General features: G+C 41.3%; 1 protein-coding gene across 1 annotated transcript in view; it reads left to right on the forward strand.

Moving 5' to 3' along the window:
- The first annotated feature begins 2,719 nt into the window (after positions 1-2,719).
- Positions 2,720-15,085, forward strand: part of LOC132914045 (aryl hydrocarbon receptor protein 1-like) — a 154,388-nt gene continuing 142,022 nt past the window's right edge. The window contains exon 1 of the mRNA XM_060972828.1: positions 2,720-2,996. Within this exon, the coding sequence (XP_060828811.1) occupies positions 2,875-2,996 (122 nt within the window). The 5' untranslated portion in view covers positions 2,720-2,874. The remainder of the gene's footprint in view (positions 2,997-15,085) is intronic.

Genomic DNA, 15,085 nt, shown 5'->3' on the forward strand with positions numbered 1-15,085 from the left:
CAGAAATTTTACCAAACTTGTATAAGCGTAAAATAAATTCATAAACATTATGAAATAGCTACATTTAATAAACATCTTACTTTTGCGCTTCGTTCTTAACTTTGACCCTTAACTTGATGGAGAAGGTGTGGATACCAAAACGGAAAATTCGAAAATCTCCAATCAATATGTATCTATAGCTCCAAACTATTCAAAATACAAACTGACCAATTCCATCAAGATTAACCATTCGATCCTCGAATACATTCAATCATACGCACACAATAATCATGAAAAATATAGAAGATACAGTCTAATCAAAATTTGCCTTCGAAATGTGCAGTCAAATCCACTTACAAGCTTCAAACTTCTTAATCCCGATCGAACCTTAACCGAAATAAATTTCTCAAGGAATAGCCACAACTCACGATCAAGTGACCAAACCACTGTGGCGCGATCGCGAGCGCGGATAACCGGGCGAAGCGTCGAACATAACGAGCAGTGCTCTTTGGAATATTACAAACGACATCGACTAGATCCAACGAAATTCCCAGCTTCGCGTCCTTGAGCGCGACAGAGAGCACCTGCTGTGCGTAGGAGTGGCCTGTACGCTAGACAAAGAGCGGCGATCACCGATGGAATAGGTGTAATCGTTTAACGCGCACGATGGTATCTCCGCGACCAACGCGGGTTGGGCTGTGTAGCGCCATGCTGGTTGCACGATTGGTCGACCAGGTCGGTTGGTAGGAGTGGCTATGGCCGATGGAAGGGATGCTGAAAGTGACGGGGCGAATTCAGGGGGTAGAAGGTGGCGGCGGATCCGAGACGATCGCGTCGAGGTTACTCCTCTGGCCGAGGAGGTGAGTTCTACCACCACCAGCCGGCAACCACCACCCGATTCCCCGTTCCGATCTATGCCACGGTCTCTCCTGACTTATGCTACGCCCGGCAGGGCCGCCAGTACACGATACGCTTCTACCAGGCGAACACCGGGTTCTCCGTGGCCGCTCAGCTTCTGCCTCTGTCCTCTGCCTCTCGGTTTTCAGCACGGAAATCGTGTGGTTCGCGGGCGGTGGCCGCGAATCCGCGTTTTTCACGCGCGTCGCGTCACCGCGGAGGAAAAAGTGTGCCCGATAAGAAGGGGGAGGGAAACGAGCTGCAACTGGAGGTGGGGGGTGACGTCGCGAGGACGAAGGGAGGGAGTGAAGTGTTCGCGGGTGAGAGAGGGATGCGCGGTTCAGTTTCCGCGTGCACGTGACGCGATTCGATCGAGAAAGCGTGCTTCGAATAATATATCGTGTCGACGATCGTACTGACAACCCTGCGAGTGCAGTGTGTATGCATGGTACAGTTTTGAGGTTAGGACTGAGTTATTGTCACGTGATCGAATGTGAACCCTCTGTATTTATACAAACGTATAGTTGGAGTATACACTGCGTTCAATTAAAGAGCAAGGATATTTATCAAGTGAGTGTTGATTGTGATAGAATCTTTTGGATGAACGCGACGATGAATACGTCGCAACGACGCTGCACAAAAGGGGACACGACGTTGCACGAGCTCCAAAATTCAAGAGTAATAGGAGCGGGATCGTGATCGATTGGTGTAGTGACATTCGTCGATGTTCGACCGTTTCCGCGTGATGCGCGCGCCAAACGACGGTGATCGACTGTTCCATGCCTCGATTGTTCTCGCTGCGACGAACCAGTGACAGTGAACTCGTAAACGGTCACGAAAGTGTTTGAGAGATCTTCCCGCGCGCTAGAAGATGATTTTTCGTTGTCGTGATCCGACGGGATCCGTCACTGTGTCAATAGTGGTAACTCGGTAGCCGATACATAATTGGTTCGAGTTACGTTTTTATCGACGCGGAACTGCGTAACAAGTGATCGACGCGGACAGTTTAGCGCTCGTGTCGTAGATATCGAATTATCATCGAATTCTAACGGCAGTGTTGTAGAAGGTCATTGTAACCTATTTTCGCATTGAAACGGTTACGTAAAAAGAAGACACGGAAACCGAATTACCATCGAATTTTAATTATCGCATGGTGTTGTCGAAACAATCGATTGTAAATCTACACGTATTAACAAGCAAGATTCGAAGATCGAATTGTAACTCTCGCACGGTGTTTTCGCAAGTAATCGATCGCAAATGTACGCATATTCATGACGAAGATACAGAAATCAGCCTACTATTGGATTCTAACTCTCACACAGCGTCGTTAATTGCTAACTGAAACTAATTGTTGTCAGATCTACGTGCGTGTACAAACAAAACACGAAAAATCGAGTTTTAACTCTCGCACGGTGTTATCGGTTCTAACCTAGAGTTACGCGTATTCAAACGAAACGTTATACAGAGACGTAACGATTCTCGATAGTCACGAGTCTCATTTAGGCGCGAAAAGAGGTAAAGAGAAGTGTGCCCATTATCAGTGGTACGTTGTTTGAAGTTGAAGAACAGCTGTCGCAGCTGCATCGTCCCGACGCCGAGCACCGGGATCGAGAGTGGAAAGCTCGACGCCGGCAGCTGGCCGACAAGCCAGTGACAGACAACGATGACGTAGCGTCGGCAAAGTCAAAGAAGAGCGTCACGGTCTGCACGGTGTACGCGCTGGACAGGACCGCCTCGGCGGGGCTGGGGGTGGTTGGGGGTGTTGTCGGTGTCGCTGGCGGTGGTGGAGGAGGCGGAGGAGGAGGAGGAGGAGGAGGAAGTGGCGGTGGTAGCGGGACGAGCATCGGGGGTGGAGTGCAGGGGGTGGTCGCCGGGATTTGTGGACCAGCGAGCGCGTCCCTCGCGGCGACAGATTACGTGACGGCGGCATGCTATCCCCCGGGACCTCAGCTCACCCTGACCGCCTCTCACCCTCAGCCCCACGTCGTTGATCCCGCGATGACGCCCACCTCGGCGCCGGTACCGACTCCGACGACGGCGTCGGGACCCAACAACCCGGTCGCCATGAGCCAACTGGGAACCGTCTATGCCACCAAAAGACGACGTCGAAATGGAAAAAGGTTGGTAACATTGTATCCCATTATAGTGGATAAATCACCATCAATGTATATATGCATATACAATGTATGAATGTATAGTGACTCATGTATCGAAAGTATTGGACATCCATCATAGAAAACTCTATTGATGCTGCAACAAAGCACGGCTGTTGTGATTATAATGGAGAAATACTGGCGCCATCTCTAAATAGATATTTTATTGTACGTCAGATACTTGAAAGCTAATTTGAGATTAAATTATCTCCTACAAAGTATGTTAAGTTAAGGTTAGGGACAATGTACAGTAGGGTCAGTCAGCCTGAAGCTGCCCGTATTTCGTTATTATACGAGTTTTTATCATTCAACTAGCGCTAAATGAACTTACAAGAGTATGAATCTAAAATTATATTCTGAATAAGTATTATTTGAGACGAAGATGTACTTAGAAATTGCAATATATTTATAGCAATGCATCTCTATTGCATAGTCACTTTAAATATACGATACGTGTTAAAAGTAACCCAGTTGAATATCGAGAGTCATTAACATAGCGAGTATAATTGGCTGTTTAAATACTTTTGCGATCTTTGCGAAATATATACTTGCACCAAATATCTTGTAGCTTCTATGTATATTTTCAAATTTGTTTCAAATTTTACCAATATCATTACAATAGTTGCGCCCTATTTTGCATAAAACACGTAATATATTGATGAAAAGATTGTATAAATGTTCAGATACTTTCGTGAGCAACTGGCAACTGTATATGCGGTAGGTACCTTATGATTTAAAGTAATAATATCTCAATTGGAATATATCGAACCTTTTACGAAACTATTCCATCGAGATGATGTTCTATGAGATTAGAGTGCATGGTCGATGCTTTCATATGTAGCAATTTAAAGGGTAATTGACATTTTACTATGTCGATGGAGAACACTCTATCCACTCCGTGTGCACGAAATGTCGCCGCATTTTATGCATTATGATAATGATGTCGCCTATATAGTTTCCTAAATGAAACGAGAAAATCGTAGAACGAAAGTGGCGTATATACGGGTTTGATAAATTTCATTTTTCGTAAAGCGACGGCCGTAAAACCATGAAAATCACACCGAAGCGAACGTCGTTACGTTAATTGCAGCCGTTTCAGTAATTCAATTTATATCAAATTTATCTTCTCGTTTCTCTCCACACGTCGGCGTCAATTACCAACGTCTTACGTAATATATGACTAAAAAGGAAAAATAGCAATTGTCTGCACCACGAAATGCTGAATGCCGACGACATATTTCATACTTGTTTTCTCGTTACTTGGCTTCTAATTTGATTGTGTTCCCGTTGCTTGGATTATTCAAACGATCGTCCCCGCGCGTTTGTCGTGACTTACTCGTATATATGCAACCGGAATAAATCTGGAAAATAAGCTGAGTAGACATGAAGGTGGTGACTTCCCCTTGTTATACGCGTATAGATCTGTTGGAAGGTTTGGAAAACCAACGAAGGAAAGCGGGAAACGTAAGGGTGCTAATTTGTTAGCCATTCAAGAGAACGATAGACCACGAAGTATCGTGACGCGGCGCATATACAATTCATGTGTCTAAAGCCGGTGCTAATGGGATCGAAGGAGGGTGTTTGCACGTGAAGCGCGTCCAATGGTGGACTTAACGTTCGCCAGTCGTTTCAAAGACATACATTTCATCCGATTTCAAGCCTCGAATAGTCTATAGGCAATGTTTTTCACATGAACACGATCGATTATGCGCTAACTCGACGGTTAGGTGTATGTATAGATCGTAAATTACAGAGCTCAACCGAGATTCGTCATTATTGCACCACGGCGGAACGCTAATAGGAGAATCTTTCATGTCGAATGCCTGTCCACTTTGTAATCGCTGCGATGTGATTGTCGTTGCCTTTGTAACTCTGTTTCTGGAACTTTGTCTCGTTATATTCTGAGATTCAGTGATCTCTTTTTAGACTCTGGATAATTACCCGTATGATTTCTTTCGCAATTTACTGAAATTCATTAAGGAAACGTCGAATCAAAGTTTCGAATTTAAGAGAAATAAAATATTGAGATTTTCCACGTGATTTACATCTTTAACGATAAACACAGGAGCGTTGGATAGTTGAATAAATTAAAACAATATATCTTGGTGATTGCATCCGAAAGTTTGTACTTTTTTCTGTCTTTCCACGAACAAGCACAACGCGACGTGTTTGTATCGCGAGAATGGTGTTGGACATTTATACTCAGGAAAGTCGCCGTGTAAGATATAAATTTTGGACGAGTTTAATCGTCACTTCACAACTATGTATCGATACTAAACATTCTCGGAGGCACGCACAATTGACATTAGTAGTTTGTTATTCCGATTCGTATCTTTACGAAACAGAGATTTGTTTCGTCTTTTCCCTTTCGTGTCAAATATTTGATCTCTATTTTAGCTATTTTATCTGTAATATTTTATGAATAAAGTATTGGAAAAGAAAGTATTGCAAAACATGTGACGCGAACGCGACGAATATGGAGATAAAGCAAGGAGAACAGCGAATTTAAATTGAAAAACAAAGATGCCACGAAGACAGCGATAAAACTTCAGTTTTCCTTGGATATTTCGTAATGGCTGATAGGATATTTTAAATAAGAAGGGCAACACGATCCGGCGACTTTTAATTCTCGCGGCGCGCGGCTACACGGAAATGTAGACGAGTGCACGCGTCTTGAACGCGACACTCGCGCTCGCACAGCTATCAGACACGCATAAATATAGTCGCAGGTACGCGCGACACACGATACATATACGTGTGTAATGTTCGATACATCAAGAGAAAGATAGACCGGGGATAACCGGTGCTAAGCTGACAGAGACGGAGTGCGGCACTGATTGCGAATAAGGGGAAGGCCTCTGGCCATGGAATATCCGCCTGAACTTTACTCGAATCGTTTGCATACGTTGCTCGTAATTAGTTGAGATATAGCCGAATCGGCCTAGCTTCGTCGCTTTCCTTTTTTCCCCATTCTTTTTCATCGCGTGACGGTCAGCATCGTTGAATTAGCGAATAGAAATTTTTGGTAGTACGTTGATTTCCATCTTTCTTGGTCCGACGTTCGTTGCTCTTGCGGTTAACTGTGAGGGGTGAGTTTTTAGAAGATGAAATCTCAAGATGTTGGATAAAAGAAGCGTAGTTGGAAAAGTTGATAACCGAAAGAGTTTATCTTGCTAACGACGATGAATTGATCGTCTGTGTCGTTTATCTCTTTAATCTTTAACAGTGTATGTGTAAGTTGAAAATTTTAACGTTCAAATCTTCAACATAGGTAAGTTTCAAGGTAGAAATATTGGAAGGTGCGGTTTTGTGATATTTCCATTAAAAAATAAAAAAGTTGTTGAAGGAAATATAGAAAGTAAAGGTGGGTATATCTGACTGCTTACACCGGGCTTGATAATGTAATCTGAGACAGGCTCAGACAAATTGTCAAATATGACACTATCAATTTTAAACGTGAAAGGATTAATTTTCACGCAAGTGTTGGTAGATGAACTTTTTGAGCGTCAAAAACGATATCGCGCAGGAGGAAATTTATTGGGCCGAGTTTTACAATTATAATCACGATTATTTATCGATAACCGGCCATACATATTCATGACAGTATAACATACATAAAAAAGACGCGTGACATAATCGACCGATAGGGTAATTTAAACCAACAGCGCCGTTTTATTGTAATGACTCACGTTACCCGAATGTATTTTACATTTGTCGATATTTGTATTTCGCCGTATTACGTATATTTTTTTTTTTTTCTCCCTCGGCTGATATGTCGGGGGTGAAATATACTTCTCCTTCCTGCGAAAGAACTCGCGGAATGACATTATTTCCTGGATTGCTAATTTGAATAAAACTCCGATTATCAAGGGGATAAAAACGTTCGACATGCTACTCAGAAGTTGAAGCTTTCGCGTATGAACCAAACCCTATTTTACTCGTTGTTCCGTAAAATGTCATTTAACCCTGTTGTGGTTCTCGAACTTTTTATGTTTATATAGAGTTGAAAATTCGAAAAAAATGCGAACATTAAATGGGACAATAATCGAAGAAAAATGTAGAAAAGTTGTCGTTCGCTGACAAAACAGTGCTAGACTAGAAAAGCATTAAATCTTAATTAGGATTATCGTTTGACACCGCACAGCTGAATAAGTACGTACTCTAGAAACGTGCAAAAATATATAATATGAAAAAGACGAAAAGTTTCTTGACGCAATTCTATAAGGACACAGTGTCTTTAAATTTTCTTACTTTAACTTTCCAAACGACCCAATATCCTTTCTCCGAGTCGAAGAAATTTTCTAAACTAGATAGGAAAATACGATTTGCTGGAAAACAACTGAAAGAACGAGGTTAACTGCACGACCTTTCGTCTGCTTCGAGTTACAATCTCGTAAGAGAGAAGTAAAGAGTTTCATTTGGTGGGGTTGATCTCTCCTCGATCGTCTTCGATCCGTAGAACATCCGACGATCGACGATCGTACTCGATTCGAGTTTCTTGACTCTGAGAGGAACTCGCCGTGCGATCAAAGGGATCACGGGCGAACAGCGTAATGGAGTTTTAAACGGTGTTTCGAGACGTACAGTCGACGATCCTCTTTCTCGTCGCTGCCCACTAGCTTCCCTTTGATACGATAAAGAACAGAGGAACAGAATGAGACCGACTATCCGGCAGAGAGTGGCCCCAGGGCGTTCTGTCTGGTTCGCTCTCTGCTTCTTCTTCGGCTTCTTCAACTCCTACGGATCCAAGGAGTCCTTCCCTCGGGCTCTGATGGTCCTAGGCAAACGTAAGTTTTAAGGACGCGCCACTTCTACGCATTTCCTCGGGCTACACGAGGGATTTTGACTCCTATGGCTTGATTTGAGACTTGGATGGATCTTAGAGAGTTAGAATAGGTAGAACAGATAGAGTTTTTGAACGATTGTCTTCTTGTTTGTGAATTTGTTTAATCGTCTGGATTGGTTTGGGTGGATTTGAGTCTTAGGAATAAATAGGACTTTGTGCCATTTCTTTCAGATGGACCGTTGGAATTGAAAGATCTCGAGCTGGAAGCGTTCGATTCGACAGCATTTCGTTTGATGGCGTTGAATTATTGGTGTTTTACTTGGAATTGGAAATCTTCAGTACAAAAGCTTTCATACATTTTACTTTGTGACAGCTTCCGAGTGAAAGCTGTCGTATTGTATTATATAAAGTGAATTGTTTTATGATTGATATAACGTCACCTGTTATTGAGAAATACCAGCGGCAAATATGAAAGTATTGCACCGAACAGGCAGATCTTAACTGATACGTACAATCCTCTGAGACGTGAACTAAAAACCACAAAATTGTAGAGAAGAGCGAAGACTATTATGGACATTTGGGAAAATTCGTATTTCTACGAGAAGAACTGAAAAAGTCGAATCTAAACGTAGATTTGTTGGGATGATGTCTCGCAATTAGATACGCTGTCTTGGACACCGTGTAGATCCCGTAGTTTACACCTGGTAATTAACATCCTGTACGCGTTACACTCGCGACAGTGTTCAACGAGACAACATCAGGCAACGTAATTGCGAGAATCGCGGAAAAGCGACCTCCCGTTTAAACGTTCGATCGCTAACGATGGACGGGAAGGGATGGCGAGCGGAGTTTCCCCAAAATTCCCGAGGGTTCGGGGAAGAAGGTGGCCCGCGATACACGATGCTCACCGTGGCCTAATGACAGCAGCTTCTATAATTTGGAGTTTTTGAGCGAACGGCCAAATTACCGGCGAACGAAGGGATTACTGTTATTACATGCGGCCGCGGACTCAGTCGAAACCTGATTATACTTTAGTCAGTCAGTCTCTCTCCGGTCTTCACTCGTTCGACTGTCAGCTTCGTTCTTGTTCGGCTGAGAAGGGGCCCGATCTCTTTTCAAACGATCCATCAACTACGCACACCATCGAAATTCGCCGACTACTCGGATTCCTTTTCCCTACGCGAGTCCACTTCGCGCTTTTTTAGACCCTTAGATCCTCCCTTCTCTTACAAACTTTACACTCTTTCAAGTTCTTTTTCAGATTTTTAAGCTTTTCGTAGAATCCTTTCAAAGATCCCTCTCTCCGGTCTTGCAACGACTTGGAAATTGCGGTTAAGTAGGAAATGGATATCACGAGATTTAGACCGTTCGAATGTTCGCGATACATTCTACCTTTTAATTACTCCGAGCCAGTCTATCGAATTTGTCGATTCTCTGATTTCTTGTCTTACGCGGGTTCATTCGAGTTGTTCTAGATTTTCATATCTAGACTGCGGATACTTATGCTTCTATAAGAACTATGGAAATGTACAAAGTGCGCATAATACGCGGAAATACAATAAATGTTTGTATAAATTTCACTTGTTTAGCTATCCGCGTAAAAATATGAAATTACATGAAAACCCGCGCTCTGCCTATATCTTCCCTTTCTCTTCCAATCTTTGGAATTTTGCTAGCTTTTCAGACCTTTTCCGAAGGATCCCTTCGAAGGTCTCTTTCTCGAGTCTTGCAACGAGTACGAAATTGCGTCCAGTGGGAAAAGGGTATCACGTGATTTCGATTTGGATGGATATTTCCGTTCGAATGTTCGCAACATGCTATCTTTTAATTACACCGGGCCAGCCGAAAGGTCTACTAACAGGCGGCGCATTCGGAAATTGCCAGAGCAACTAAAGAACCATTCACCAAGAGGTCGATGATTTCTTGATGGACAACAGCCATCGTGCCGGGTTTCGGCTGATTTGTTCTTAAGTAATTGCCGCGCATCCTTATGGTCTTCTAACGTGCGTTTATAGCCTTGTAATGAACCTGCTTCTGAGGCCTTTACTCCATTCAGCTGGCCAAACGTCTTCTGGACTCAAAGCCTCGCACTCTATAGATTTTCAGACGGTTTCTTCTCGCTCTTGTATAAAATATAACAATTGTCCCACGTTTGAGGATTATTGAAATTACTTTCTATTCCCGTTTTGTTACCGGATTTCTCTCAATTTTTCGCGGAGTTTCGATTAAAAATACTAGTCGATCTCAAGGTACATTACAAGCAAAGGTTCGAGACGTTACAATGTACGTTCCATTACAGTGAGCTGAGTTTACAGTTTTAAGAATGTAATCGTTTGATATTAACGTCTCTTCGTTTATCTTTCTAAATTGATCGCAATGACGATTTTAACAAATATAATATATAATTGATGAATACTGTGCATTCTGACTGACAATTTGGTCGTGTAATTAATCTTGAATTAATACGGCGCGAGTCAAATCGCTGAGTGGTACAATACCTCATCGGTGCACTAGAAAAGAAGTGGTGCAATTAGGAAAAGTCAATTTTCCAGGAAATTGATCTGGAATCGAAATGGAATGAAAACTATTAATTGGAATACTTTCGTGAGACGGTGCAGTTTGCTCATATTTGGCCCGAATGGAGTAACATTGGGAAGCATAGTTCACGGAAGAGACGAGAGTGGTCGTAGAGTCAGCGAATGGTTTAGATATCGTATGATCGGGGCAAGATTTAATTCCGTAGCCGAAGGAGGATATCGTTTACCTACTTTCTACGTCGCAGCGAGCACACGCTGTAATTTAATAGACTCCCCTCGCGTTAGTCGGCGCCGTGATGCGTTTCGCTCGTGCGAGAGATATGTATAGCCCGAGCCGCGACAAGACCATTATTGCTGGAACACTCATAACTCCCGTAACCAGCCACACCCAGCAGATTTAACACCTCGTATCCAATTATAACGATGCCCCGTGTCACGCGTATAATTGGTGCCCCATTACATATTGCCGTGTCGCTTCCGACCCTGGTCTTCGTATTCCAACTCCTTCGCGACGTTCACTTTTCGCTGTCTCTCAATTCGAGTCTCCTCTCGTTAAGAATGCTGGATATAGAAAATCATCCTATAATAAGAGCAGCTATACCGCAGAAAGTGTGCACTCGCGTCTTTGTTAACTTTTATGTGAGGAACACAGAGGGTGATCGAATACAACTCGAACTCTGTTAATTTGTAACATGGTTTGGTAGAATCGTAGAGGATTAGAAGATATTTTTGCGATCATTTTCGGAGAAGTGGAACGTAAGTAGAAATTTCTTTTACGTAGTAAAGTATTATAACGTGGACTATAGGTGCTTTGGATGTTTCTTACGCTCGTCTTTTATCAATAGTCGTTCATATTTGATTACTGTTGAATTTGATGCTAAGATCAAATGAATTAAGAATAATGATTATAGCATAATCGCCTTTCTGAATTGTCTGACGTACGAAATTAATCAGTGTCTGGAATACATTAATAATTCATTCGCTATAATCAAATTTTTCTTTGCTCTTGGGGAAAAAGCTAGCGATTGCTTATCATTTCTCTTTTTAATGAGAATAGTAAACGTTTGGTAGCGATGCAATAATGTAATAATCAAGTGAGATAATCCAGTAACAAGCGTATAAAAGGAATACTGAAAAAGATATCGAAATATATGCACGTAATTTTCAAGTTTTATTACAAAGCATAAAAAAGTGTGAAATCATAGGAGGATTCTTTTATAAGATTTTAAAGAATGATGGCTTTTGATTTAATACACTTCAGAAATTTCATGGAAATTACTTTTGGTTAAGAGATAATTACTCGTTAACTCCGCTCAAACATCATATCAAGCGTACTGTATCTTGCCTGTAATAGTTTCGCCACCAAACAAAAAGGAAACGTATTTCTTGAAAAATCCCTACATCACCTCGATCTAGATCTCATTTTTTACCACTCATTCTGAATTCATTGTCTGTAACAGCGTTTTTCGTTGCCCTTGAAACCACGAAGCGAATATTGACAAATTATAAGCTGCAAGTCATAGATTTCCTGATTTTGTAATCTTCATTCAAATATTACAATCGGATAACTCATACTCTGGAAAGATCATTGAAAATTGCAAGCAACTTAATGCGAGATTCGTGAACTTTCGTTGTTTCTTCAACTTGTATCAAATTCGTTGACATTACGATATTTATTGTTACCGATAATTTGTGACTCGATCGAGTCGTCACATTTTATCAACGATATTACCTCAACCGCACCGGAAGATAATAACATAAAAAGAAAGCAAAACAGTAAAATAACGAGAACATAAAACGATTTTCGTTTCACCCGCTTCACCCGCAGCTCATTTCCAACAGGGATAAATGTTTGTGTTCCCATTCGAATCCCCGATTGTCTATTGTAAATAACGTCCGGTCCACGTAGAAACAAAGTTTCCACGAAGGATACCGAAAAGAGGGACGAAGGGAGGAGGGCGAGTCGATTAAACAATCGGCAGGACGCGCAGTGCATCTTCCACCCGCGATCAGGGCTGCTGGGCCCAAAGGGACCCCAGCCAGTGGTGAATGGGCCGCACAGCAAGGAATATCCGTCCTCGCGGTTACGGCACTGTGAATAGAGCCATAACGAAGTGAAACGTGCAGGTGAATTTATGCCGCAGGAACGGACGAGCGCTCCGGCATCGTTCGCCTCGTCTTTCCTCTTTCGTCCGCTCGAAAAGCCTTCTGACCCTGCGGAAAAAAGCGCGCGGAATTAATTGAAGCCCCAACGACCGCTCGGAATTGCTCATTAAGCCTCGTTAACTGCCCTAATTTGGGGATCGTACGGATCACTGGTGGAAAATAATTCACCCGTAAAAGCTACGAATCTTTGATTCAGGTTCTCGAGTTTCAATTTTTCTCTGAAAAATTGTATCCGATATATTATAATTTTTCAATGTTTGTCACGGTATCTTCGAAGCGTCTAATTTTTATTTGCAATTTTAGATAGTTTCAATTTGGAAAGGATGTTTGGTAGAAAGAAATAATCTTCCTGGCTGCGTAATCTTTAGAAATTTTCTAATGGAATAGTGAAATCAATTATCGTAAAGGAGGAAAGAGTATTATCGAGGAGAATGCATGGCGAGAAATGAGTGAAATACACGAAAAGATCGATGACAGGCGGAGAGCGAGATGGAATCGGAGATTTCGTGGCGAAACAAGCGGCCCTGGCCACGAACGATGCACCGATCCGGCTTTGGGCCTGAGCTCGGGGCGAGCTGGTCCGGTACGGCGCTGTGTGTTTAACTATTCAATAATTCATCCCTCCATTCATCACCAGCCAAGTGTAAAATTTATCTTATTTTTATGTATTGGCCCCCTCCAGCTCGCCACCATGTATCAACTTCTTATTAGCCACGATTTGTTTGGCGCGCGCGGCATCCCGTCCTCTACCCTCCTCCACTAACCGATTTTTGTCCGTGTCCGGTAATAACGATGGCAATCCCTGCCGTTAAACCGTTTGATCGATCATCGATTCGAATTTTTTTCCATTGTCAGCCGTTCGTTGATCGTTCTTAAAATTCGTTCACCACTGGTTCCCAATCGCTATGGATTGGCGAACTAATACAGAGTGATGCAAAAGTAATACCAAATACAAAGATAACAATCCTAAAGTTTATCTTAAAATACCGTAGCGGATTATTGCATTTTTCACTTATTTTTGTACTCAGTTGTTTCTAAGGGATAATGCTAAAACAATGAAACAACTAATTTTGTAATAATTTTAGTTGTTGGTAGTTTGAATTCGTTTGAAGTGGTTGTTATGTTAGTAGAATTGTGTTTTTGTATTACTCGGACTTGATTTGTTATTTTAATTATTTTCACGGCCGAGATATGTTCTTTACTAGTCGAGTACTGTATGTAACGTAAAATAAAGCTATTAAGAATAATGAAGCATAATTATTAGGTTGTGAATATTCATGCACACGTGGAAGTTTCATATTTCGATGAGCGTAACTAAAGAAGTAGAATTTAAAGAGAGATTTGTTCAGTTACTAATTACTTATTATAACAAGTATATCTGCTGTATATTGTTTCCAGTTTCTTAACAATTATCACGTACATTTTTTTCATAAACGTTTTTATACAAGATAAAGTTAAAATCAAATTTTCAACTTTCTCAACTTGTTCAATTTTTTATCGTCTTGTATGGTCAAACGCAGTATATCTACAAAAATATTTTCCTCATGTAAGATTTTAACTTTGAGATTGTGAACGATAAAGTTGCCAAAAAATGAAAGAGTTAATTCGTTAGGAGAAGGCGCGAAATCGCAAAGGAGATACATATATTATACAGATGGACTTTACTTCGAATTTTCAATAAAAAAATGGCCAACTGAATTTCTTAATGGTCACCGGAATACGAAGCAGTCGGCATTTGGGTCGGCGAATATGGCAACGACTGGTTTCGCGTAACTGTTCATCAATCATTGAACTAAATGCGCATAAATTGCGCTAGAATGTTTTCCAAACGACCATCCTCTCGCCGATCTACTAAATCTTGCCAACAAAACCGTGGCAGGAAAACACTTTTTAAACGAATGCACGCCTTCTCTCTACCAAGCTATTAATTGTTTCTTGTACCTATCTACTTTAATGAACTGATATATTTATACCGTCCTCAGCCATGCATGGCAACTCGAACAGCTTATGGTAAAAAATATGTTAAAAAAGGGTCAATCTCTGTAATTTCACTTTCTTTACTGTTGCTCACTTTTTGTATACCTTTTATTATAGAAGAGTAATTAAATTTAGAGCTAAAAGTGTATATTTCTCTGAGTTTTTGAAAGTGATATTCAAAATGAAAACATTATATTTTGAATTAAAATTTATTTTCGCACGTAGGATAACTTCCTGTGAATGATCGATTCTCATGGAATCAAATTCACGTATAGTTTTAACGAGTTGACAAATTCGATTTTCTTTCTATTTCGAATCACTCTGATTTCGCTCTATTATCACAGATTATCACGCTTACTAAATTCATCCATAATACATAAGAGATTATTTCATACGTTCCAACTGATCAAAATCGAATGAAACAAAGTACGTGTTAAGCTCAGCTTGGCGCTAAACTGTCAATAAGTAATATCTCCTTCCTTCACAAAAAAAAAAAAAAAAAAAAAAAAAAAAAATGGCTTATTTTCAGCTCCACATATCGGTACATGCATATTTTATTATCGGCCAGTACAATGCGAATCAAAGGATGG

This window comes from Bombus pascuorum, chromosome 14 (assembly GCF_905332965.1).
Source record: "Bombus pascuorum chromosome 14, iyBomPasc1.1, whole genome shotgun sequence".
Taxonomy (NCBI): domain Eukaryota; kingdom Metazoa; phylum Arthropoda; class Insecta; order Hymenoptera; family Apidae; genus Bombus; species Bombus pascuorum.